Consider the following 27,524-nt stretch of genomic DNA (forward strand, 5'->3'; position numbering starts at 1 on the left):
AGGCTGTCCATGAACCTGTGATCCTCCAGTCTCAGCCTCCCGAATGCTGGGATTACAAGCGTGAGCCACCACGCCCAGCTTTATTCTTTATTTTGAAACAGGGTCTCACTAAGTTGCAGAGGCCCTCACTAAGTAGCTAAGGCTGGCCATGAACCTGTGATCCCCCTGTCTCAGTCTCCCAAGTACTGGGATTACAAGTGTACACCACCATCCCCAGCTTGCTTCTAGTCTTTTGATGAATGCATTTTATAAAATATTAAAACATTTTCTTAAAAGCAGTATAGTAGATATGTCTCTGTAGAATCATGGGGTTTTGGAGTCTTTGCACTGACAGGCATCACAGAGGTCCTTCATGCAACCCCCAGCCCATGCTGGGGCTCTGTGGGCCTCAGAGTGACCAGCGTAGGACACAGCGCCTTAGCAGCACTGTCGCCGTGGGGAAGGTACTCAGTCTCACTCGTCTGGGGCAGTCTTGGCTCCGACAGCAAGTTCTCAGTCTATACAGTTGTCTGCCTTGGGGAAACACCAACTAACTAATTCTGTAGACATCAAAGATATGCAAAGGTGATAATTCACAGCAAATTTTTTTTTTTTTTTTTTTTTTTTGCGGTACTGGGGATGGAACCCAGGGGCATTCTACCTCTAAGGTGCACCTCCAGCCCTATTTTTTATTCTTTATTTTGAAACAAGTTCTCACTGAGTTGCAAAGAGCCTCACTAAGTAGCTGAGGCTGACCTCAAGCCTCCATCTTTCTGTCTCAGCCTCCCATATGCTGGGATTACAAGCGTGCACCACCACGCCCAGCTCACAGCACAGAATTCTTTATATGATTTCTGGTTTCAAGAAAAAGAAACAGGAGCCGGGCATGGTAGTATACACCAGTAATCTCAGGACTTGAGAGGCTGAGACAGGAGGATCGCAGGTTTGAAGACAGCCTCAGTGACAAAGTGACACTCTCAACAAACTTGTAAGACTCTGTTTAAAAACAAAAAATAAAAAAGAGCTGGAGGTATAGCTCAGAAGTAGAATGCCTCTGTGTTCATTCTCCAGCACCACAAAAAAGACACAGGAAAAGAAAAAACATTTTACCTAGAATAAAAAGCCTGTGACTTTTATTTCCCTCTGTTATACCAGTAAGCCCACTGTGTGTGTGTGTGTGTGTGTGTGTGTGTGTGTGTGTGTGTGTGTGTGTGATGGAGACTCAATTTAGCAATTACTATTTTGTAGAATAGGAGGTCTACTTCACTTCTGCAGTCCCTCTGCCTTGCATACTGAAGTCCAGAAAACTTAACAATGCAAAATAAAGTTTGTCAAATCAGTGAATTTGAGAAGAGAAACCCCAAACCCTGGTAGAATTCAGTTTGAGTATGTTTGTGAGCTACCCAGTTTATGGCATTTTGTTATTACAGTCTAAAAGGAATACTACAACTGGTAACGTTAATAGGCAGGTTACTTTGAATATTCTAGCCTATGTAGCATAATTGAATTAAATAAAAGGTAAGGTAATTTACTTAAAATTCTTAGGTATAATGACTTAAAATTCTTCATTTACTATCCTAGAAATTAGTAAACATGGCTTTGGAGAGATAGGAAAAAGATAAGTGAGCAAGGAACAAGGAGAAAAATGTATAAAAATTGCTGCAGATAATATAAAGGCTTGAAGGTTTACAATATAGATATTGGCTAACATTTGATTGGATGGGTTTAATTTCTCAACATCAAAGAGCTTTGTTGTCCAGAGTTTATAAAGACTTTGTAGAACAAAAAATAACAATAAAAATTAAAATCAGAAGAATATATGCTACAAGGACTAAAACATTATAGGTAATCATATTTTAAGCACTTGGACTTCATTGCTGTTTGGTGAATAGTAACCAGGTGCATGCTGGGCTAGAAGTTGTCAATAGCTGCACCTAAGCTAATTTGTATATTAAGTAAATATATTACTATAACTAAGACTACTCGCCGGGCGTGGTGGCGCACGCTTGTAATCCCAGCATTTGGGAGGCTGAGGCCGGAGGATCACGGTTCGTGGACAGCCTCAGCTACTTAGTGAGGCCCTCTGCAACTCAGTGAGACCCGGTTTCAAAATAAAGAATCAAAAATAGGGCAGGGGCTATAGCTTGGAGGTCGAATGCCCCTAGGTTCCATCCCCAGACCCACAAAAATAAATAAATAAATAAATAAATAAATAATAAGACTACTCATAATTAGCTTTTAAATCATTTTCTATAAGTCATCTTTTTTAGTATGAATTAATTTCTAATTCTCATTCTCAATTCTGTTTATTATTATCCTCTGAAAAGCATTAAATGTTTTCAGATTTTTATTGTATTATGTGTTGTCATCCTACAGAATTCTACATTTCACTTGGTAAAGTTTTTGTAGATTACATTTGACATCTGAAATTGGTTCTTAAGACTTTTATACTAGTTCGTACAGAAGTCAAGTTTAATGTATAAGTTGTGTTTTGGCTTAGTGCATTTTTAAAGAAACTCATGATCATAAAATGATTTTTTAATATTTATGTAATAGAAATACCACTGGATTTAAAGTGTAAGTAATTTTCTAGAAATAAATCAAATTTATGGGAAACCTGAATTAAAAAATTTAAAAAGGAATTCAGTTCGATTTTGCAAACTTTTTAAAATTGCTTATTTTACTGCTGATTCATAGAACATGTGATGCTTAGTATGCGCCGGATAATTCTAAACGTTCACCTGTCAACACATTTACCCGCCTCCCATACTCTGAGAGATAGGAAGCATTGACCCCATTTTGCAGATGGGGATTCTGAGGTGGAGGAAGAGAAACTTCCCAAGGTCCCCAAGACAGCGAGGACAGAGCTGGGCCTTGAGCCAGGGAGCGAGTGGCACCAGAGCCCCGCCAGCGTTGAGACAGTGAGGACAGAGCTGGGCCTTGAGCCAGGGAGCGAGTGGCACCAGAGCCCCGCCAGCATTGAAACACACTTACTTTACTTTTCCTTCAAAATAGATTCTCATGCTGGGCGTGGTAGCACAGGTTTGTAATCCCAGTACTTGGGAGGTTGAGACAGGAAGATCGCAAGTTCGAAGCCAGCCTCAGCAACTTAGTCAGACACTCAGCAACTTGGCAAGACCGTGCTTTCAAATTAAAAATAAATTGATAAATAAAGTGAGGTTGAGAGTGTAGCTCAGAGGTAGAATGGCCTTCAGTTCAGTCCCCAGCATCACACACACACACACACACACACACACACCCCGTTTTCATAAGTCCATGGCTACTGCTGTTAAGGTTTCGGTCTTTTGAAGGGGCGATATAATCACACAGAGCAGCAGAGGGGAGGAAGGGCCTGAGGGAGGGTGGCAAGGGTTTTTTTTTCAGTTTCAAACAGACACTCAAATTCTGAACAAGATGGAGAATATATTCACTACAGCATATGTATAAAAGCAAAAGCTCCCAAGCAACTTAAATGTCTAATAACAGACGGCAGTTAGTCACGCTGTGGTGAAGACACTGAGCGCAGTCTTCAAAAACAACAATTATGAGGCCGGGCGTCGTGGCGCACACTTGTAATCCCTGTACTTGGGAGGCTGAGAAAGGAGTATCGCACAGGTTCGAAGCCAGCCTCAGCTACTTAGTGAGGCTCTCAGCACTTAGTGAGACCCTGTTTCCAAGTAAAAATGAAATAGTTCTGGGAGTATAGCCTGGAGGTAGAAGGCCCCTGGATTTCATCCCCAGTACCACCAAAAAAAAAAAAAAAAAATTATGAAATCTGTAGCAAGGCATAAAGACACATTTAGAATGTCTTTCGAAATTCAAAAGCAAGACCAGCATGATGGTGCATGCTTGTAGCTGCCGTACTTGGGAGGCTGAGAAAAGAGGATTGTGGATTTGCGGCCAGCCTCAGCTACTCAGTGAGGTCCTCCTCAACTTAGTGAGACCCTGTTTCCAATAAAGAATGAAAAATAGGACTAAGAGTATAGTTCGGAGGTAGAATTAGAATGACCCTGAGTTCAATCCCCAACTCTGAAAAGAAAAAACAAAAAATCAAGCAGAGCACAACGTGGTCAAGAAGAGTTGGGGAGAAAATGCACAAAAATGAAAATTATCGACACGAGGGTGGAGGAACTTGAGTTATTTCGCTTGACATTTTTCCTCCCATTGTGGTCATGACAATTTTAGAAATGGAGACCTGAGAAGATTTGGGGCAACAGGTTATATAAAGAACAAGATAGTTGCCGGGCGTGGTGGCACATACTTGTAATCCCAGTACTTGGGAGGCTGAAATAGGAGGATCACAGATTTGAGACCAATCTCAGAAACTTAGTAAGACTCTCAGCAACCTAGTGAGACCCTATTTCAAAGCAAATAAACAAATAAATAAGTAAATAAATAAATAGGACTGAGGATAATAGCTTGGAAGTAGAATGCACACACACACACACACACACACACACACACACACACACACACACAGAGAGAAGGAGGAGGAGGAGGAAGAGGAGAAGAAAGAATTGGCCCGCTAGACATTATGGTACATGCCTGTAATCCCAGTACTTGGGGGCCTGAGACAGGATGATCCCAAGTTTGAGGCCAGCCTCAGCAATTTAGCAAGACCCTGTCTCAAAATACAAAACAGAAAAGAGAGCTGAAGCTGTAGCTAAGTGGTAGAAAATCCCAGGGTCAATTTCAAAAGAAAGAAAGAAAGAAAGAAAGAAAGAAAGAAAGAAAGAAAGAAAGAAAGAAAGAAAGAAAGAAAGAAAAGGCAAACAAGATTATGAAAACAGAGGATCCGGCAAGCCTCGTCGCTTATACCACGCTGTGACTTGTGCTCCCAGGATCCAAACTGGGGCAGCCCCAGGAACCCCCTGCTTATTTGGGGTTGTTGGGGGCAGAGGCGGTGAACAGAGGGAGACAGTGAGCGTGGACACAGTCATTCTCAGAGCAGCGGGGTGAGCCGGATTAATCACCCCTGTCTAGCACATCTCTGGGGGCAAACCCCAGCCTGCACCAGGCACTGGCAGCCCTCGTCTGTGCTCGGGGCTCTGCCCAGCCCCACGCCTTCCCGAGCTCGTGCTCTTCAGGCTCCCTGGGGCCAGTGGGACCCAGTCCTGCCCTGGCACTCCTGGGAGGAGCCCTGTTCACCCTCTCCATCTGATGCCCAAACTGTTTACCATCCATCTTGGTAGGGAGGGGACCCTGCTTGCTTGAGAACGGAGGCAGAGGCCTCCACACGGGTTAGTAACAGCGGCGGCCTCGGCACCTTTGGTTTAACAGGAACTAGTGATGACGTGGTAAGCAGGGCTAGTAAACTAGTGCAAGACCCAAGATGGGCAAGAACCCGAGGGGTTTTGTTTTGTTTTGGGTGGTACTGAGGGTGGAACCCAGAGGCCTTCTACCTCTGGGCTACACTCCCAGACCTATTTTATATTTTATTTGGAAACAGGGTCTCACTAAGTTGCTGAGAGCCTCACTAAGTAGCTGAGACTGGCTTCAAACCTGTGCGATCCTCCTGTCTCAGCCTCTCAAGCGCGGGGATTACAAGCGTGCGCCACCACGCCCAGCAAACTCGAGGGTTTTAAATCCTGCCCTCTATGTGCCATCTTGGCAAGTCAACCCAGCTCTTAAACATTTAGCTCCCAACCTGTAATATCGGGATGCTAACAAGTTCTTCAAGCAAAGTACTTTGGGCATGTCTTTTTTTTTTTTCTTTTCTTTTCTTTTTCTTTTTTTTTTCTTTTTTCTTTTTTTTTTCTTTTTTTTTTTTTTTTTTGGTGGTACTGGAGTTCCTGGAAACACTTTACCTCCGGGCTACACTCCCAGACCTATTTTATAATTTTCTTATTTGGAAACAGGGTCTCTTAAGCCAGCGCGGCTGGCTTCAAACCTGCACGATCCTCCTGTCTCTGCCTCCCAAGCGTGGGGATTACAAGCGTGCACCACCACGCCCGGCGGGCATGTTCTATAAACTCTCTAAGATTCAATTTTTCAATCTGTAGAATCATGACAATAATGTTATATATCCCATAAGGTTGTTGTGAGAATTCATAGTATATATAAGCCATTAGCTCAGTGTTTCTTGCTTAGCTCAATAAGCATTAGCTCTAGTTAATTACTTACTTACTTAATTAATGAATTTGGTACTGGGGATCGAACCCAGGAACATCCTACTCTGAGCTACACTCCTAGTCCTTTCTTTTTTCTTTGTTTGAGACAGTGTCTTGCTATGTTGCTGAAGCTGTTCTCGAACCTGCAATCCTCCTGTCTCAGCCTCCCAAGTACTAGGATCACTGGTAGGTGCCCCAGCCTGCTGAGAAGGCTCCTGTCTGTAGGGACTCAAGGGGGAGGGTGCGGGTAGGAGGGGCAGGGAAGGCCTGGGCCTGAGCTGTGCTGTCTGCAGCTCTGTGGCCACACCCATGCCTTCTTCTGAGCCTGCCTCATCAGCAGTAAAGTGAAGCTCATCCCTCCCGCTTGCCACAGGGTCGTGAGGATCAGAGAAATCGTGTGCGTGTGCGTTTTTAAAATCTGCAGTGGTGCGGAACGATGGCCCACACTTGTAATCCCAGTACTTGGGAGGCTGAGTCAGGAGGATCTCAGGTTTACAGCCAGCCTCAGCAACTTAGTGAGGCCCTGTTTCAAAATAAAAAATACAAGTGGTGAAGCATACCTGTTATCCCAATACTTGGGAGGCTAAAACAGGAACATCGCAGGTTCAAAGCCAACCTCCGATGGCAGTTAGACTTTCATCAACCTAGCAAGACATTGTTTAAAAATAAAAATAATTGGACATGGTGATGCAGGCTTGTAATCCCAGTACTTAAGAGACTGAGACAGGAGGATAAAAGGTCTCAGCCAGCCTCAACTAATTAGTGAGGCCTTCCGCAACTTAGTGAGACCCTGTTTCAAAATTAAGAATTAAAAAAAAAAAAAAAGAATAGGGGCCAGGTGTGGTGGCGCACGCTTGTAATCCCCGCGCTTGGGAGGCTGAGACAGGAGGATCGCACGGGTTCGAAGCCAGCCTCAGCTACTTAGTGAGGCTTTCAGCAACTTAGTGAGACCCTGTTTCCAAATAAAATATTAAAAAAAGGTATGGGAGTATAGCCCAGAGGTAGAAAGCCTCTGGGTTCCACCCCTAGTACCACCAAAAAAAAAAAAAGAATAGGGCTGGGGTATATTCTCAGAGGTAGAATGCCCCTGGGTTCAATCCCCAGTACAGAAAAAAAAAAAAAAAAATATATATATATATATATATATATATATATATATATACAAAAAATAAAATATAATAGCTGGGGATCTAGGTCAGAGGTAGAATGCCCCTGAGTTCAATCCCCAGTCCCTCTCTCTCTCTCTCTCTCTCCACACACACACACACACACACACACACACACACACACACACTGCAATGTGCCACAGAGGTGGGAGTGGTTGTTACTGCCTTACACAGGTAACTTCCCATCTGTGGCCCTTGGCGGCCTCCTTCTTAGGATAGACAGATAACAAGATGGTCTAGCTATGCAGACCTCTGACACATGTCAGCACCAATCTCAGAAGATATCATTACAAATGCAATAAGCATCTTTTGATTTTGAAGATAAGTAGAGGAAGCGGGATCTCATCTTCGCTTTCTCCTTCCCTCTCAGTGACCGAGCGTTTCCTGGTCTGGTCGTTGTCGTTGGCCCCATTTGAGATCAGAGTGGGGTGGGCGCGGGGGTGTAAGTGGCTTCCCGCAGGCCACTCGGCCAAGGGCAGACAGGGACTGGTCCCGATGCTCTCTGTCCTCCTGGGTGTCCAGGGCCCGCCCTCTGCCCCCAGAGTGGCACTGGGGACTGAGTCATATCACGCATCACCAAACGCCGCCTACATCTCAAGCTCTGCCAGCCTTCTGAACTCCCCAGATCACTCATCAGCCGGGGGCCTCTGGTTCCCACACTCTGCCCTGAGAACAGACCCACAGGGTCGAGGGAGGTGAGGGAAAGCTCAGAATTAGTCACAAGAGGCAAGCGAGACTCAGACACAGGCCATGTGCCAGCCTTCGCCGGATGCCGACCTTTTAAACCCTCAGAGCAGCTCCGCCTGCTAGGGCTGAAGAATGCCAGTCCCGAGGGCAGCCCAGGGTGGAGTGGCAGAGTTGTCTGAAACACCACCATGTAGGAAGTATTTTCAAGAACATGGTTTCCTTTGTTCTGTGAGGTAGCCTGAGCAGACACTCTCAGCTCCGTTCTTTAGAGGGAAAAATCCAGGGACAGGCAGAGCCAGGACCCAGGCCAATTTTAACCCCTATGCTTTGGGAACGTTACTGTTAACCGCCCTTAAAAATGCATGTGCAGAGCCAGGCGTGTGGTGCACACCTATAATCCCAGTACTTGGGAGGCCGAGACGGGAGGATTGCAGGTTCGCAGCCAGCTTCAGCAATGAGTGAGGACCTTTGCAACTTAGTGAGACCCTGTTTCAAAATAAAAAGAAAAAAATAGGGATGGGGTATATCTCAAAGGTAGAATGCCTCTGAGTTCAAGCCCCAGCACCAAAAAAAAAAAAAAAAAAAATTGTGTATACAGCTGTAAGTGGTGGTGCACATTTATAATCTCAGTATTTGTGAGAATGAGACAGGAGAAATACAAGTTCAAGGCGAATGCAAGGTAACTTAGGAAGACACCGTTTTAAAATAAAAAATATAAAGGGCTGGGGGTATAGCTTAAAGGTAGAATATCCTGGGTTTCAATCCTAGTAAGAATAAATCCCACTAAAAAACAAAAATAAAGACTAGAAGAAGCCAGGTGTGGTGGCGCACGCTTGTAATCCCAGCATTCGGGAGGCTGAGACCGGAGGATCACAGGTTCATGGACAGCCTCAGCTACTTAGTGAGGCCCTTTGCAACTCAGCGAGGCCCTGTTTCAAAATAAAGAATAAAAAGTTGGGCTGGGGGTGTAACTCATAGGTAGAATGCTGCTGGGTTCCATCCCCAGTACCACAAAGGGGGGGAAAAAAAAAGAGTAGAAGACATGTAATATTTTCCTTCAACAAAACTAACACTAATAATTGTGTATCCTCTGAACTTGTGTGTATTTAACTTATGCAATTTTACCTTTATTTTCTCCCTTTTTAACTTAAGGTCAACATTTTCCAGTCTGTCTTCAAGCAATATCTTCAGATTTGCAGAATAGTCTATCATATTCGTGAAGACATAACACTATTATTGGGCATTTAGGTTGTTTCCTTCTAGGTGTAATTCTGTAAGAAAACTTTACCATGCCGGTGGTAGTGATGCAGGCTTGCAATCCCAGTACTTGGGAGGCTGAGACAGGAAGATTGTAGATTAGAGACCAGCCTCAGCAACTTAGTGAGACTTTGTTTCAAACTAAAAACTAAAATTGGGCTAGGAGTTTGGCTTGGAGGTAGGACACCCCTAAATTTAATCCTCAGTACTACAAAAAAAATTTTTTTAAAGAAAGCTTTTCTAATTTGGTTTATTAAACTGTTATTATTTAGTATTATTTCCTTAGAAGATGGTGGTAGAATGAAATGACTGGGTCAAAGGGTATGAACATTCAGGGTGAATAGAATACCAATATTTTAAAGCTCATGATGTAGACTGGCCATTTGCCTTCTAAAAGAATCTACCGTTTGCATCCCCACCAACAACGAATGAGGGAGCGCTCATTTAGCCAGTGACCTGCAGCTTGTGCTCCATGTCCCCAGTCGGAAAAGTTCTCTCTCCTCTCTCTCCTCTCTCTCCTCTCTCTCCTCTCTCTCCTCTCTCTCCTCTCTCTCTCTCTCTCTCTCTCTCTCTCTCTCTCTCTCTCTCTCTGTCCTGGGGATTAACCCAGGGCCATTCTACCTGCAAGCTACATGCTACATCCCCAACCCGTTTTATTTTTATTTATTTATTTATTTGTTTTGAAACAGGGTCTTTTTAGTTTGCTCAGAGTCTCACTATGTTGCTGAGGCTGGCCCTGAATCTGAGATCCTCCTGTCTCAGACTCCCTGTTACTATGCCTGGCTGAGAGCACATTTTCTTGTGAACATAGAATAACATTCCCAAAGGATACATGCTGGCCAGATCCCAGCCATACTGTATGAGAGGAAACTTCTCTCACAGGCACAGCTGCACAGCCGGGGAGAAAAGCTACATTTCTGTAACTTCTACAGGAAGGGAGACAACCCTAGACCACACCCATACCTCTGTTGGTACATCAAGCCTGTCCGTCTTCAGGAAGCCAAATTCCTTTAGGGAAAAAGGCTTGGCAGGTGTAGAAGAGGGACTCCATCCCACCAGCAGAGAGGGAAGCTTTCTTTATATGCTGAGATCTGACCCCACACACCCAGGTGAGGGCCAGCATCCCTTTTGGAAGCTCTGGGGCCTCTTTCACCACAGGAAAACGGAGTAACTTGGTACCTCGGGGAGCACTGGTGAGGACAGGAAGGGCTATGATATAACCAGCTCTCAAACAGGAAGTGTCTGCAGCGCATCCTGCAGGCCCAGGTGACCCTCAGGCTGCAAGACTTGCCTTCTCCTGGTGTACAGGCAGTGTGTGTGTGTGTGTGTGTGTGTGTGTGTGTCTGAGGATTGAACCCAGGGGCATTCTACCTCTAAGCTACACCCCAGCCCTTTTAATTTGAGACGGGGTCTCACTAAGTTGTTGAGAGTCTCGCTGCATTGCTGAGGTTGTCCTCGAACCTGCAACCCTCCTGGCTAGCCAATGGCTAGATGTACTTTTTGACAGCCGGATCTAGGGGAAGCAGACAGGTGGGGTCAGGGTGGGCTGCAATGTTAACCTCCCCAAACGCCGAGGATGCAGTGGTATTAGATGGGGTGGGGTGGGTTACACAGTCTAAGGAAGAAAGCCAGCTGTGGACTCCATCTAGTGCTGAAGCGCTGATCCTTGTGGACCTTCTCTGGGGCTCGTCCTTCAAGGCCGGCCTCCTGGGGATCTGGCCAGGATGTGGTTCTGAAGAAGAGTAGTAGTACTGGGTCTCTTTCTGGGCCCTCATCAAAATGTCTTTAAACCAAATCCTCTTAAACCAAAAGTGTAAACAGAGAATTTCCAACCCTTCCAGAAACATCAAAGGATAAACCAGTTAGAAAATAGCTAATCCGAAACATTTGTGCGGGAAGGACTCCCAAGGGTAGGAAAAAGCCGCCATACACATTTGAAATTCAAAACGACACATCTCAAAGGGCATGGTGGGACAACGCAGTACTTAGGAGGCTGAGACAGCAGGATGGAAGATTCAAGGCTAGCCTCAGCAATTCCTTATTTATTTATTTATTTATTTATTTATTTATTTATTTATTGTGGTACTGGGGATGGAACCTGAGCTACACCCTCAGCCCTATTTTTTATTCTTTATTTGGAAACAGGGTCTCAATGAGTTGCAGAGGGCCTAAGTAGCTGAGGCTGTCTTCAAACCGCGATCCTCCTGTCTCAGCCTCCCGAATGCTGGGATTATAATTGTGCACCACCACACTTGGCTCAGTCTCAGCAAGTTAATGAGACTCAACAACTTACCGAGATCTTGTTTAAAAAAAAATTTTTTTTAAAGGGCTGGAAGTGTAGCTAGCTCAGAGGTAGAATGTCCCTGTGTTCTATCCCCAGTACCCCAGTACCAAAAAAAAAAAAAAAAAAAAAAAAAAAGACACATCTCCTCTTTGAAGTGGCCCTTGGCAAGCACACTTTTTTTTTTTTTTTTTTTTGTGGTACTGGGGGTGGAACCCAGAGGCTTTCTACCTCCGGGCTATACTCCCAGACCTTTTTTATGTTTTATTTGGAAACAGGGTCTCACTAAGTTGCGGAAAGCCTCACTAAGTAACTGAGGCTGGCTTTGAACCCGTGCGATCCTCCTGTCTCAGTCCAGGCACACTTTTTTACCTTTTTTTTTTTTTTTTTACATTCTGTAATCTTCAAATTGTGAATTATCCTTAAAAATAATAAGAATAGCCAGGCATGGTGGCACATGTTTGTAATCCCAGTACTTGGAAGGCTGAGACAGAAGGATTGTAGGTTCACAGCCAGCCTCAGCTACTTAGTGAGGCCCTCTACAACTTAGGGTGGCCCTGTTTCAAAATAAAGAATAAAAAATAGGGCTGGTAGTGTAGCTCAGAGGTGGAATGCCCCTGGGTTCCACTGAAATAATAATAGTAATAGTAGTAGTAGTAATAATAATAATAATAATAATAATAAGAAGAAGAAGAAGAAGAAGAAGAAGAAGAAGAAGAAGTAGCTGCCCTCTTGAGGGATAACCACACCCACACAAGTGCAGCTAACTCTCCCTCCCGTCCCCTAGCAAAGGCTAGTCAACCTGAAGTCACTCTCAGCTACTAAGATGAGTTTTGTCTGCGTGTGCCACCCTCCCACTGCTCCAGCAAAGACGCCTTGCCAAGGCGAGGTGCTTAATGAGAACGGTGGGTTCCCACAGAAGGACCTGCAGTCCCTGTTTGAGTGACGGGGAATCTGAACCCTGGGAGAGGGGTTTCAGATCTCTATCCAGATCGACTTCTAAGGTGAGTGAATCTGCAGCTTTGCCAGAGAAGGGAGAAGGGTCATCAGGCCCAAACCAGGGCAGAGTGGCTTGTAGGGAATGGGTGAGATGTACCCGCTGGGCAGCTCACACTAGGGCTGGTTCACCTGTCTTTGGTGAGCTTTGAAAACAAAAACCTGAGCAGATGGAGATTAGTGGCCCACACAGTCACAGAGATGACTGATTACATAAGGACTGTCCAGTCTCAGATTTATTTACTTTTTATTTATTTTAGAGCTACACCCCAGACTCTTTTATTTTTTTATTTGGTAACAGGGTCTCACTAAATGACTGAGGCTGACTGTGAACTTGCATTCCTGTCTCAGCCTCCCAGGCACTAGAACTACAGACGTGCCCCAGCCAGCATGCTGGGTTATAGATTTTATCTGAGAGAGCCAGCGGGCCCAGAGGGTCAGACTTAAGGAAGGAATTTCCCAGAGGTCTCTGAAAGGGACCAGAGAAAGCCCAGTCAGAGACTGGGGTTGGGGTTGGGTTTTCTGGCCGGTGCTATTAAGGCTGGGGCAGAGAAGGAACCCACTTCCCTTCTCTCCACTTGATGAACCTGTGGGTTTCCAAGGATGCCGTCGGCTGCATCTCGTGGGACAGTTCTTGAACTGGAGAAGAATCAGCGCAGGTGCTCACTGGGCAGGGAGAACGACGGGCCTCTGCAGCCTGGTCTGGAGGAGTTGAAACAGCTCGGTGAGGTTCTGGGCAGGCGACGGAGGAGGCGGTGGCCAGCAGCGCCGGTGGGGCAGCCTGCTGGTCGTCAGGCCCCCTCGCTGCTGGCCCCGGAGGCTACCGGGCGGCCGGGGAGGCGCTGGCGGGGTGGGCCCGGCCCCAGAACACGGCGCTGTCGTCCCTGGAGAGCGAGGAGGCCGAGCTGATCCTGCGCACCTGGCGGCCCGCGCGCCCGCAGACCCCGGCCCGCGCCCGGGCGCGGAAGGCGCGGTCCAGCAGCAGGTAGATGACCGGGTTCGCGCAGCTGTTGACCAAGGCCAGGCAGGTGGCGAGGGCGAGGCCCCAGCGCAGCGCCAGCAGCAGAGAGCAGGGCAGCGGCAGGGCCCCGAGACGCGCCAGGTGGAAGACGGCCCGCAGCGCGCCGAAGGGCAGCCAGGAGCCCACGAAGGTGCCCTCGACGGCGACGATGATGCGCAGCGAGCCCCTCCGCGCGCGGCCCAGGGGCGGCGGCCGGAGCAGGCGGCGCGAGACGCGGCAGTAGCAGAAGAGGGTGACGCCCAGGGGCAGCGCGAGGGTCAGCAGCAGCAGCAGCAGGCCGAGGCCCTGGAAGGCGTCCGAGGGCTGCTCCCCGCACTGGCTGCCCGCGCCCCCGGGCAGCGGCTGCAGCCCGCGGTACGCCAGGGCGGGCAGGCCGGCCAGCAGCGCCGAGGCCCAGACGGCGAGGCAGGCGGCCAGCGCGCAGCGCGGGGTGCGCAGCGGCCGCGCCTCCAGCCGCCGCACCACGGCCAGGTAGCGGTCCACGCTCATGCCGGCCAGCAGCAGCGCGCCCGCGCAGCGCGAGCCGGCCAGCGCGAAGCAGCTGAGCTTGCACAGGCCCTCGCCGAAGGGCCAGCGGCCGCCCCGCGCCGCCGCCACGGCCCACAGCGGCAGCGTGAGCACCAGCCCCAGGTCGGCGGCCGCCAGGTGCAGCACGAAGGTGTCCACCAGCCGCCGCGGCCCGCGCCGCCCGGCCAGCAGCCACACCACGAAGGCGTTGCCCGGCAGCCCCACCGCGAAGGCTGCCCCGTAGAGCGCGGGGACGTAGGCGTAGCCGTAGGGCAGATCCCGGGGGGCGCACGCCTCCGGCTCCTCCGCGGCCCCCCACCCCGAGTAGTCCCAGGATGCCGGCCCCAGGCTGGGGCTCCAGGGCTGCACGGAGGTCATGGCCCGGCCACCAGGTCTGCGCGGAGCGAGGTGCTCTCACAAGAGGGGGTTTGCTCTTCACGGCAGGTGCCCAGCACCTCCCTTCCTGCCACCCCAGGCCGAGGCGAACGGGTGGGCAGGAAGGTGGGTGCGGAGGAGGGCGTGGGCCGGGAGGGGCAGGCCGTGGTAGGGGTGGTGGCCTGCCAGCCGGGGCTGGTCCAACAGCGGGCAGGGAAGGGCAGAGGGCCTTCACGACAAGTCCAGCCAGGAAAGGTCTTAGGGCTGGGAAACCTGCCTCCCGCCCCTCTCTCCCTCTGTTAGCTCCTTGGTTTCTTTGTTTACAAGATCGAAATCGGGGTGCTTGCGCTGCTCTCTGGGGGTTCTGATGTCAGGTTGCAAGCGTTGGTGGGCTCCCCGAGGCCCCAATTTGTTCTGGTACCCCACTTCTCTTCTCTTCCCCGCCCCGCTGCTGTTTTCTCTCTTTTAGAGGTGAGGAGATGGAACCTGGGCTAGGGTGTGGTGCCTCAGCCCCCTCCAGTTCGCCTGCTCTCTAGAAACAGGGCCTCTGTCGCCCTGAGGCATCTGGCGAGGTTGGGAGCCTGCCTTGGGGATGCAGCTCCTAATCCGGGTCTGGTCACTAGAGCTCTTGAGCCATCGCTGGCCTCCTGCATAGACGGCTGAACATCTTAACCACTGGCTCTTCCGTCCATATTCGGTCCTCGTGGAGACCTTTCTGATGTGGAGGCCAGAGAGAGAGGTGTACTCAGACCGCCCTGCTGCAACAGACAGAACCCGGAATCCAAAGACGGCTCTTCCCCAGCTCCCCCTCCTGCCAGCCTGCCTAGAAAGTCAAACACAGATGTCAGCTCAGTATAGATGTTGTCAGAGGGTACCTCGTAAAACACAGACTTGTGCTCCTAAGTTACAAGATGGGAGCTTGTGGATGAAGAGCAAGGGAAGGATTCAAGGAGAAAGGGCTGCATGAAGTCTGGCAGTGAACGGGTACGGGACCCGAGAGGCAGAGATGATGCTTTCTCCTTTAGCAGACATCCCTGCCCTGGGATGCCCTGGGATGCTGTGCTGAACTAATGTTACAGTGGTCCACCTCCCTTCCAAACGCACCCCCACTGCCACCAGGGGTGAGTGACCCAGGTGTCAAGCAACCCGGGGTTGGGAACGCGGCGTGGATTGTCACTTCTGCTGGGTTCCCTCCCGTTAACAGTGGCCTCCTGCATGTGGCAGGCTCTGTTGCAGGCACCTGACTTCACAGGGTCATCGCTGAGGCAGGAGACTTGCGGGCCACCAGTCAAACTGCAGTCCATGTTTTTAAAAGCCCACTCTAAAAAGAGGGGTGTTGCTGGGCGTGGTGGCGCACGCTTGTAATCCCCGCGCTTGGGAGGCTGAGACAGGAGGATCACGCAGGTTTGAAGCCAGCCGCGTTGGCGTAAGAGACCCTGTTTCCAAATAAACTATAGAATGGATCTGGGAGTGTAGCCTGGAGGTAGAAGGCCCCTGGGTTCCATCCCCAGTACCACCAAAAAAAAAAAAAAAAGGGTTGTTATTATGCTAAGTGCGATCAGCCAGTCTCAGAGAGTGAAGGGTCAGATGTTTTCTCTCTCAGGTGGAAGCTAGAACAAAAAGTAGGACACAAAAGGGACTCAGTCAAATAAGGAGAAAAAAACAGTAAAATAGTGAAAGGGGCTGGAGAAAGAGGTGAGGAGAGGGAAAATGAGGATGGAGGGAGGTAACAGTTTAAATAAAGTTACATCCATATAAGGTTTCACTACCAATCTCGATGACATGTGTGTGGGAGGAAGCGGGCAGGTGTATGGAAGGAAACACCAAGTGCTGTGATGTGTGCAGGTGTGTGTGTGTGTGTGTGTGTGTGTGTGTGTGTGTGTGGCACTGGGGGATGGAACCCAGGGGCTTTTCTACCTCCAGGCTATACTCTCAGACCTGTTTTATACTTTATTTGGAAACAGGGTCTCACTAAGTTGCTGAGAGCCTCACTCAGTAGCTGAGGCTGGCTTCGAACCTGTGCAATCCTCCTATCTCAGCCTCCCAAGCGTGGGGATTACAAGCATGGGCCACCACGCCCGGTTGCATGTATGTTTATGTCACTTTGAATCTTGCCATGATGTATACTTACATGGCATCAATAAAAGTATTAAAAAAAATAAAAAGAGGAGGCCGCTTGTAAAAAGTGGTGCACGCTTGTAATCCCCATGCTTGGGAGGCGGATACAGGAGGATCACCGCGCTGGCTTAAGAGACTCTGTTTCCATATAAAAAAAAAGCATAAAAATAGGTACTGGGAGTGTAGCCCAGAGGTAGAAGGGTTTCCAGGAACCTCAGTACCACACACACAAAATAATAATAATAATAATAATAATAATAATAATAATAATAATAATAGGCTGGAAGTGTGGCTCAGAGGTAAAATGCCTCTGGGTTTAATCCCCAGTACCTCCCAAAAAATGGCAGAAAAGAGAACAGTTCAGATTAAGGCTGATTAAGTGTGACCAGACCAGGGAGGAGGAGGGCGGCAGGGGATGGAGCAGACGGGGTTGTTGGGGCTGGATCACGAGGGGGTTTGGATTTCCTTCTGCAGGACACAGCAGACATCAGTCTGTGCTTGAAAAGTTGCTGGCAGAACTGTGGCCAGTGGGGGTGGGGGTTGGACTGAAGCCTCAGAGGAGGGTGGGATGAGTGTCTGAAGGAGGCAGAAAAGAGAAAGATCCATTCAAGAGCTAATTGCAAGATCACAGGTCTCCACGGAGGGCATCGGAGGGCATCGGAGGCATCGGAGGGCATCGGAGGGCATCGGAGGCATCGGAGGGCATCGGAGGCATCGGAGATGGGCCTGGGATTGCTTCTGAGGAACGGTGGGGATGTTATCCCCTTAACTGAAGTTAAAAATACAGAGGGAAGCTGGGTATGATGGTGCATGCCTGTAATCCCAGCACTTGGGAGGCTGAGTCAGGAGGATCCCAGGTTTGTGGCCAGCCTCAGTAATTTAGCGAGGCCCTCTGCAACTTAGTGAGACCATGTTTCCAAATAAAAAATAAATTGGGGCTGGGGTGTAGCTCAGTGATAGAATGCCTTTGGGTTCATTCTCCAGTAACACACACACACACACACACACACACACACACACACACACTAATTTTAATAATACAGGTCTCCATGGAGAAATTGAAGATAGGTCTGGAATTTCTTTCTTAGGGTTTGTGTGGATGTTATCCCCTTAACTGAGGTCAGGAACACAGAGGAAAGCCGAGTGTGATGGCGCATGCCTGGAATCCCAGTACTTGGGAGGTTGAGACAGAAAGATCGCAGGTTTGAAGCCAGTCTCCTCGACTTAGTGAGACTCTGTTCCCAAGGAAAAAGTAAAACAGGGCTGGGGGTATAGCTTGGAGGCAGACCTCAGGTTCAATCTCCAGACACCTCCCCCCCCACTAGGACACAGAGAAATGTTGTCTGTATCTGTCCTGCTTGAGCTTGCAGATAGTATGACAAAATAATTATGATCCAAGCCAAGATGTTCTGAGAGTAAAGAGGCACTATCATTTTTTATTTTTCCTTCCTTTCTAATCTTTTTCTTTCTTCTCTCTTCCTTCCTTCCTTCCTTCCTTTCTTTTTCTTTTTTTTCTTTCTTCCTTTTTCTTTGAAGTACTGAGGTTGGAACCCAGAGGCATTCTACCTCTGGGCTACATCCCAGCCCTGTTTTATTTTTTGTTTGGAAACAGAGTCTCACTAGATTGATGAGAGTCTCACTACCTACTGAGGCTCTCCTCAAACCTGCACTTCTTCTGTCTCAGCTTCCCAGCCTACTGGGATTACAGGCATGCACCACCATGCCCAACTGAAGAGGCGCTATCATAATTAACCCAGACTAAAAGGACTGTTCTGGGCAAACTAGGTCGAAATTCCTCTGGTATATGGAGACCTCACCCCCAGCAGGGAGTTGAAATGTGGTCCCAGAGCTCATGGAGGGCTTAGTGTGGATTTAGGCTGTTCCTATAAAGAGCTTTTCTCCCACATCAATTCCAAGCAGGGAAAGGCAGGCAGGAGGCCCAGGAATGGCTGAAGGGCTTTAGGGCCAGTCCCTCTGTGGCAGCCTCCAGGTGTGGGTTCCCCCAAAACCCTCCCTCCACCCCCATGCGTGGAAAGCTGAGGGGCTGCTGGGGACTCAGAGAATGTTTTCTAAGGTCTGATTTCATGGTTGTGGGTAAGGAGGGCCCACATCCTGGCTGGCCTGGGCAGGGTGGGGGGGCTGCAGCCATCTTCGCTGGAGGCCGGCAGGACAGAGCTGGACAGTGAGGCAGGCCCAGTGCCGCTGGGCTTCCCTCCCACCTTCGGCACATCTCAGTCTGGAGCTCAGAGAACATGAGTGATCCTGAAAGCTAGAGATGAACGGCAAAGAAACCACCAAGTGAAAAAGAAGAATGGGTGAGCGGCCCAAGAGGGGACTGTGGGCAGGGGTAGAGGGGAAGTTGAAGTAGGTTGTTTATTTAAAAAACACAGATTCTTGCTTCCTGGCTGTGGTCTCACACCCAAGGGAAGTCTGTGGCCGAGAGCACATGGTGAATTCTCTCTGCAGGGGCCGGGCACCGCGGGCCTCCCTGAACCTGTCTGGGTGGTAGAAAAAAAGAAAGACCGGGGCAAGGGACACTGCCCTGGCTTCAGGGACCAAGGCCAGCTTTTGCCCCCCAGGACCACCAAAGAAAAGGTTATGAAAACTTGTAACCGCTGTAAAGCGGTTAGTAATTTGGAATGTCACCGTCACTGGATGAGGGTATTAGGTCCAACACAATTCTGTTAAAGATATTCATCAGTAATATACGTATTTTTCCACTTTAATAGATAATGAGGTAGAATGGTCCCTCATTTGATTTGTATTTATTTGATCACAAATAAGATGGAAAGCCTTTCTCTATTTACTTTCTCATATAATGTAAACCAATCTAGTCATGTCCTTCACCTACTTATTATGACCCGATATATTTGCTATTAATTTGTATGAACTATTTACTTTGGGAAAATCATGCTCCAGTTTAGTTCAAATATTTTCCCAAGCTGGGCTTGATGGTGCACACTTGTAATCCCAGCACTTGGGAGGCTGAGACAGGAGGATCACAGGTTTGCAGCCAGCCTCAGTTACCTAGTGAAGCCCTCTGCAACTTAGACCCTATTTAAAAATAAATTAAAAAATAGGACTGGGGGGTGTAGCTCGGAAATAGAATATCCCTGGGTTCAATCCCCAGAATACAAAATTATATATATAAATTTTTTCCCAAACTTTTTTTTTTCTCAGTACTGGGGATGGAACCCAGGGGCCTCTGAGCTGTATGCCCAGCCTTATTTTTTATTCTTTATTTTGAAACCAGGTCTCACTGAGTTTCTCACTGAGTTGCAAAGGGCCTCACTAAGTAGCGAAGGCTGGCCATCCTCCGGTCTAAGCCTCCCAAATGCTGGGATTACAAGTGTGCGCCAACACGCCTGGCTTTCCCCAAACTTTTTTTAGCTTTTTTTCTTTTCTCTTTTCCTTTTTTCCTCCTTTCTTTCCTTCCTTCTCTTTCTCTCTTTCCTCTTTCTCTTTTTCCTTCTTTCTTTCTTTTTCTTTTTTTTGCAGTACTAGGGTTGGAACCCAGGGGCATTCTACCTCTGAGCTACACTCCCAGCCCTATTTTTTTTTTTTTTAATTCTTTATTTTGAAACAGGGTCTCACTGAGTTGCAAAGGGCCTAAGTAGCTGAGGCTGGCTGCAAACCTGTGATCCTCCTGTCTCAGCCTCCCAAATGCTGGGATGACAAGCGTGCGCCACCACACCTGGCTTCTTTAGCTATTAATGTTTTAGTTTTATAGCTTCAAAAATTTGCCACTGTTAAGCAGTTTCAGAGTTTAGAACATTACTTTCTCTTCTCTTTGATGATATAACAACATTTGATTCTATTTGTTAACAAACAATTCTTTGGTCTTTTTCAATCCACTATATAGTCCGTTCTTTGGGTTTCTCTTCAGCTTTTCTGACATGTTTACTAAATTTAAGATGCATCTCTAAGAAGCCTGCTTTGTGTGCCACGTTCACTGCGTACATTTCTTACATGTCATTATATCTTTTTCTGATCCATGAGCAAACAGATCAGATTAGTCCCACGTCTGGCATAAATGTCAGCTTTATTAGTAGATAGCTATGTGACGCTGGGCCCTGTTGCTCACGTTTTAAGTAGGGCCCGAGCATATCTGATGGGGTGGGTGCTGTGAAGACCAGTGGGCAGCCCCTGCAGGGGGCCCTGCCCTCCTGGGCCTGGGCACCGGGACCTCTCCCTCCCTGGCTGGTGGCAGCACGCAGGCCCACTCTCCTTCCTGGTGCTCTCCCCTCCGGGACACAGTGCTTCCTTCCTTTGCACTTGGTGGGTGGGTGGCAAATGTCTAGGGAATTGCATTGGGAATCTACAGAGAGCGAATCCCACCTGGGCGGCCTCCAGGCAGGACTTGGCCACCACAGTTCTTGCAGCCTGGTGTCAGCTGATGGCAACTTCTGCAAGGTGACAGGTCGGATGTTGTAGAGACTCTCCGGGTAGGACTGTTGCACGATCATTGCTCTGCCGAGGCAGACTTGGTCCAGGGAGGAGAGCAGCATGGCTGGCATGTTCCGGGCAAGTGGCCTGCCTGGACGTCAGAGGCCCTGCAGACCACTTCAGTGTTCAATTATTTTAGAAGCTTTCAGGTCCTAAAAGTGGGGTCACTGGGAGAGGGCACTGTCCGAGCCAGACGTGAGCACTCAGCTCCAGCCCACAGCAATGGAGGGAGGACTCGGGAAAGCGTGTGGCCTGCTGGTGTGGATTGTCCCAGGGCCAGATCCTCCCCAGACGTCACCCTCACCCTTGTCCTTGGGGGACATGGGAGTGGGGGTCAGGGACGGGGCTGGAGGCTGGGAGAGAATATGGTAGCTTTCAAAGAAAGCAAGACACCTGCCTTTCATTGAAGCATCTGCAGCGTGGGTGCGTGGTGTGTGTGTGTGTGTGTGTGTGTGTGTGTGTGTGTGTGTGTATGTGTGTGTGTGTGTGTGTGTGTCTGAGGATTGAACCCAGGGGCGTTTTACCTCTGAGCTATACTGAAGTCTTGCTATGTTGTGAAACTGTCCTTGAACCTGTCCTCCTCTCAGTCTCCCAAGTACCAGGATGATGGGCATGTGTCATCACACCGTTTCAAGGGTTCTTTTTTTTTTGGTGGTACTGGGGGTGGAACCCAGAGGCTTTCTACCTCCGGGCTGCACTCCCAGAACCATTTTATATTTTGTTTGGAAACAGGGTCTCACCAAGTTGCTGAGAGCCTCACTAAGTAGCTGAGGCTGGCTTTGAACCTGCGCGATCCTCCTGCCTCAGCCTCCCAAGCACGGGGATTACAAGCGTGCGCCACCACTCCCGGCTTAAAGGGTTCTTTTAAAGGTGAAAAACTAGCCGGGTGTGGTGGAGCATGTTTGTAATCCCAGCGCTTCCAGGCTGAGACAGGAGGATCGCACAAGTCCAAAGTCAGTCTCAGCAACTTAGTGAGACCCTGTTGCCAAATAAAATATAAAATATGTCTGGGAGTGTAGCTTGCAGGAGAAAGCCCCTGGGTTTCATCCCCAGTACCATAAATAAATAAATAAATAAATAAATAAATAAATAAACAAATAAACAAACAAATAAATAAATAAATGTGAAAAACTGACACATCAGAGACCTGACGACAAGCAGCAGGGAAGTCTCTCAATACAAAAATGGCCCCAGCATTTTGTTGGAAAGGATGTGGCATTTTTTCTTTGCAGTAACTATCCTGTCCACAGAAGCTTCTAAACTAGGACTTGCCACCAATTTTCAGCAGTTTCACGAAAGTCACCACAAACGTGTAGTTACTGGCAGCAGCGTCCCCTTGGCACTGACACCCCTCCCCTCAGAGCTGGGACTCTGACGCTGGTTCCTAGGTCCCCTTCAAGTTCAGACTTTGTGAACACCCAGCCCCGCTGCGGGGATCAGGGAATAGAACCGCAGAAAGAATGTGACACTCGCTTCCTCTCCTGCAGCCCGAGGATACGAATGGCCTTGATGTGGGGAGACTGTCAAGGTCAAAGCAGGCCAGGCTTTCTGAAGATGTCTGTGGACCGCCGCAGCCAGAGCAAGATTCAGATCCGCAGTGATCTCAAGTGTGAGGGTACCGGCACCTCAACCCCACCGTCTCCCTGCAATTCAAAATAACAGCAGCGCTGGCATAGGAAACCTGTACAGGAAGGTCCTTACAGATTTTTTCTTTTTCATGGCTCATGGCTACTTTGATGAAATAACTTTAAGTGTCACTTTCTCCGTTCTGTTGTGCCTAATGAATATTTCCCTATTTGACGTTTTGTCAGTGCTGAAAGGGAAGCCGGGCAAAGCCTGGGAGGCTTTGGATGCTAGGCTCGAAGTTCCACACTGAGAATAAGACACCATTGACTCTCCTCTGTCTCCCTCCTTTCTTTCCTTTCTTTTTGCCGTACTGGGGATTGAGCACAGTTTCATTTTACCTGTTATACCTCCAGCCCTATTTTATTTATTTTGAAACAGGGTCTCATTAAGTTATGGAGGGCCACACTAAGTAGCTGAGATTGGCCTCCAACCTGCAATCCTCCTGTTTCAGCCTCTCAAGTACTGGGATTACAAGCATGTGCCACCATGCCTGGCAGAAATCAGACTAAATTTTAGATTTGGTTATGAATTCTGGACCAGGACTGAGTAGTCCTTTTTATGTGTTCATTTGACAAATTTTTTTTTTTTTTTTGGTGGTACTGGGGTTCCTGGAAGCCCTTCTACCTCCGGGCTACACTCCCAGACCTATTTTTACATTTTTAATTGGAAACAGGGTCTCCTAAGCCAGCGCGTGCGGCTGGCTTCAAACCTGCGCGATCCTCCTGTCTCTGCCTCCCAAGCGCGGGGATTACAAGCGTGCGCCACCACGCCCGGCTTCATTTGACAAATATTTATTATTGACTATGTATTGTTGAGACACCAATTGTAAGGATAGAGAATCCAAGTACATCTCATTTTGAGATGTATACAAATATATCTTGGGCACTCCTGAGTGTTCAGCCTCCAGTGAGACTGCATATACTGCCTCTTTTATATCTGGCAGGAGAGATGACTGGAGCAAGAACAGAGTACTATACACAGAGGCTACCTACAAAACTTTGCCTCTGGCTAAGAGATTAAAGAGGATTTACTTTCCACAGCAGCTTCATCCAATGTTTATAAAGAACTGATGTCTCTGCAATTCAAAATTCAAGTTTGAAGACAACTAGTATGTGTCATCGAGTTGGTTGACAATGTGAGTCTTACGTTCTCGAAAAAGTCAGTGTTAAGAAGGCAACCTAGCCGGGCGTGGTGGCGCACGCTTGTAATCCCAGCATTTGGGAGGCTGAGACCTGGAGGATCGCGGTTCGCGGACAGCCTCAGCTTCTTAGTGAGGCCCTCTGCAACTCAGTGAGACCCGGTTTCAAAATAAAGAATAAAAAATAGGGCAGGGGTGTAGTTCGGAGGTCGAATGCCCCTGGGTTCCATCCCCAGACCTGCAAAAAAAAAAAAAAAAAAAAAAAAAGAAGGCCACCCCTAGTCCATGAACTTGCCTGATGAATAAGAACCTCCTGCGAACAAGGGAGGGCTAAGCTGTCACACATTGCTGTGGGCTCTGCTATAGCACACAGCACATCACGGTAAGGGTCTAATGGGACTCAAGAGAATGAGGTCCCTGGTGGAGGAGAAGATCTAATTTTGTGACCTAGTCCTTTGAATCTAACAGCTGTTTTCTGAATAAATATGATCAACCTGTTACCAAAAACAGCTTATTTCCACATTTGCAATTTCTCCATTCTGTTCTCATGCCTCTAGATACTAATGTGTAAGTGAGCACACCAGTCTGATTTTAGCTGGTGTATGATGCTGGTTAAGAGTCAGAGGCGAGAGAGAGCTGGACGTGGTGGTGTACACCTTTGATCCCAATACGTGGGAAGCTGAGACAGGAGGACCTCAGATTCCTTTGTGGGGAAGCCGGGCATGGTGGTGCACGCTTGTAATCCCAGTATTTGGGAGGCTGAGACAAGAGGATCCGGGTTCGTGACCAGCCTCAGCTACCTAGGGAAGCCCTCTGCAGCTTAGTGAGACCGTTACAAAATAAATTTAAAAAGAGGGGTTAAATCAGTGATGTGTACATGTCTCTACACACAAGTTTTTTACCCCAATATGATGTATGAATATAATGCACCAATAAAAATTAAAAAAAAATAGGGGGCTGGGGATGTAGCTCAGAGGTAGAATGCCCCTGGGTTCCATCTCTAGTACCAAAAAATAAAATAAAAATAAAAATAAGATAGGGCTGGGGTGTGGCGCAGGAGTACCTACCCTTGGGTTCAATTCTCAGCACCAAAAATAAGTAAGTCCCGTGCAAGAGAACAAAATGACTTTTTACCACACCTCTGTTTGCCATCAACGGTGAATAACCAACCAGCCCAACTGCGCGCCTCCGTGTTTTTATTCCAGTGTCTATGCCACAGCGAGAAACTACACCATGTGGCCAGGTAAAGGGGCTGAAATCAGAGGCTCAGACTCCAGTTACGGTCCTGCCGCCACAAGCCTCGAGCCCGGGACAGCTGTTAACCCCGTGAAGCCTGTAAGATGGAGTTGCAAAGGCACCTTTACGGGCAGCAGTGAGTTAAATGAGAAAACAAACTAAGGAGACTTGTAAACTGTAAAGCAATATTCAAGTGGACAGTTCCTTTGTTTAAGGGTTGAGAGCCACAATTCCTTTTTCACATAAACCTGCAAACCCTGAAGTAGGAAAACTGGCCGGGGCAGGAATCAGAGCCGCTGAAGGAAAGCGGGCTAGATGAACTGAAAACGGCCCGTCACCCTGTGTCCTCCAGCCCCGTGACGCCTCTAAGGCCACCGAAGAAGCCACAGATTCAGCCTCCTCAGACAGCAGGCCAGGGCCAAGGAGGATACTGCAGTCAGTAGCCAGAGGGACCATAACGGCTTTGCCTAACATGTTAAAAACAAGCAAAATCCTAGTGAGTCTTAAAACTTTGTTTTTAATCCTCTTCAATGTAAAGAAATAATTTCTCCTTGTTTTTCTGTCATAAATATAAGCCACTGTGGGTGGAGATAACTTTCTTTTGGCACTGAGGACCGAACCCAACGGCACTCTACCGCTGAGTCATACCCCAGCCCTATTTTATTTTTATCTGGAAACAGGGTCTCACTAGGTCGATGAGTCTCACTACTTGCCGAGACTGTCCTCAAACCTGCGATCCTCCTATCTCAGCCTCCCAAGTACTGAGATTACAAGTGTGCACCACCACACTAGACTGGAGATAACTTTAGTCTTAACACAGTGATATTAAACACATGCAAAAAAAAAAAAAAAAGACACCCTACGTATTGTTGCCTAAGTTAGCCCTTTCTGGAACACTGAGGTTCTAGGTCTGTCTGGAAGAGGTTCTAGGTCTGTCTGCCTGCAGGTGACTGAAACTGGACAACATGGAGCTGATACTGTGTAGCACACTGCCACCCCCCACCACACTAGTCAAAAATCGCTCATTCCCTTAAAAGCAAAACTGCTATTTAGTAAGACACATCTATTTTTTGAAGCCTCTATACATCTCCAAGGGATGATGAAACTTTACACTTTTTAAAAATATGGTACTGGAGATTGAACCCAGGGGCATTCTACCTCTGAGCCACACCCAGCCCAATTTTATTTTTTTATTTTGAAATAGGGCCTTCAACTGATCCAGCCTCCCCAGTATTGAGATAGGCATGCACCACCACACGTGGCTTTTTACACTCATTTCATAGGTTTTTAAAAATTCCTGGTTCCTAAATCAGGAGTTTATACTGGGGACTTTTGCTCATGGGAACCTTGGTTCGTGTATATTTCTTGAATATGTCTGGGTTTTAGTTATTTTTATTGTGGAAAATTAAAGTGCTGGAGAATACCGTAGAAGTGTATGTAGCTCTATTCTAAAACCTGGGTGTCTTGCCGGGCGTGGTGGCGCACGCTTGTAATGCCCGCGCTTGGGAGGCAGAGACAGGAGGATCGCACGGGTTCGAAGCCAGCCGCGCGCACTGGCTTAGGAGACCCTGTTTCCAAATAAAAATGTAAAAATAGGTCTGGGAGTGTAGCCCGGAGGTAGAAGGGCTTCCAGGAACCCAAGTACCACCAAAAATAAATAAATAAATAAATAAAAAATAAAAATAAAACCTGGGTGTCCTAACAAAAGGTAGAACTATGGTGGAGAACCACATTTATGTCTGGCATTGGTAAATACTTCTGCAGGTATACAGATATGCATGGAGATTTAATTTTTGGTTATTTTTTAAAAAAAAACCCAGATTCCCACCTCCCCCTTGCTCTGTTCTGAATAAATAGAGTCAGTAAAATCACAAAGTGAAACTTAAAGAATAATGGTCAAGAATTGCTTTCCATGGATACTGTAGATTAGACACTCAAAAATCAAAGATAAAATGTATTAATTCTGGTACAACTTAATTACTAATTCAACACAGGATAGCAAATATAGCCAGGAAGGGCAGCAGTGCGTGCCTGTAAAGAACTTGCGACAATGGGATCACAGGTTCGAGGACAGCCTCTGAGATTCATGAACCTAGGAGAGTCTGTTTCAAAAAACAAAATAGGGCTGAGGGTGTAGCTCAGAGGTAGAATGCCCTGGGTTTAATCTCCAGTACCAAAAAAAAAAAAAAAAAAGTAAAGAAAAAAAGAAGATAGAAAATCTGAGCTGGGTATGGTGGCATACACCCATAATCCCAGTATTTGGGAGACTGAGACAAGAAGATTACAGGCTTGAAGCCAGCCTCAGCAACTTAGTGAGACCCTATTTCAAAATAAAAAATTAACTTGGGCTGGGAATATAACTCAGGGTTAGAATGTTCGAGTTCAAGCCTAGGTATAACACACACACACACACACACACACGCACGCACGCACATACACACACACACACACACGAGAATATGGAAAGGATTAATGTAAGAGGTGCACATTAATATACCACATAAACACAGCTCATCTGAGCTAAGCATAAGAAGTCAGACTTTTTAATAATATCCTAAGTCATTATCCAAACAATATATAA

At 47.6% G+C, this 27,524-nt stretch overlaps 1 protein-coding gene across 1 annotated transcript in view; it reads right to left on the reverse strand.

Annotated features, from left to right (window-relative positions):
- The window catches only part of GPR25 (G protein-coupled receptor 25), a gene marked incomplete at both ends in the record, with an annotated part of 21,967 nt that extends 7,585 nt beyond the window's left edge, over window positions 1-14,382 (reverse strand). Inside the window, one exon of the mRNA XM_080698741.1 lies at window positions 13,301-14,382. Coding sequence (XP_080554867.1) covers window positions 13,301-14,382 — 1,082 coding nt within the window. The remainder of the gene's footprint in view (window positions 1-13,300) is intronic.
- Window positions 14,383-27,524: the final 13,142 nt, after the last annotated feature.

The sequence above is a fragment of the Muscardinus avellanarius genome (genome assembly GCF_963383645.1).
Source record: "Muscardinus avellanarius genome assembly, chromosome: 7".
Lineage (NCBI taxonomy): Eukaryota > Metazoa > Chordata > Mammalia > Rodentia > Gliridae > Muscardinus > Muscardinus avellanarius.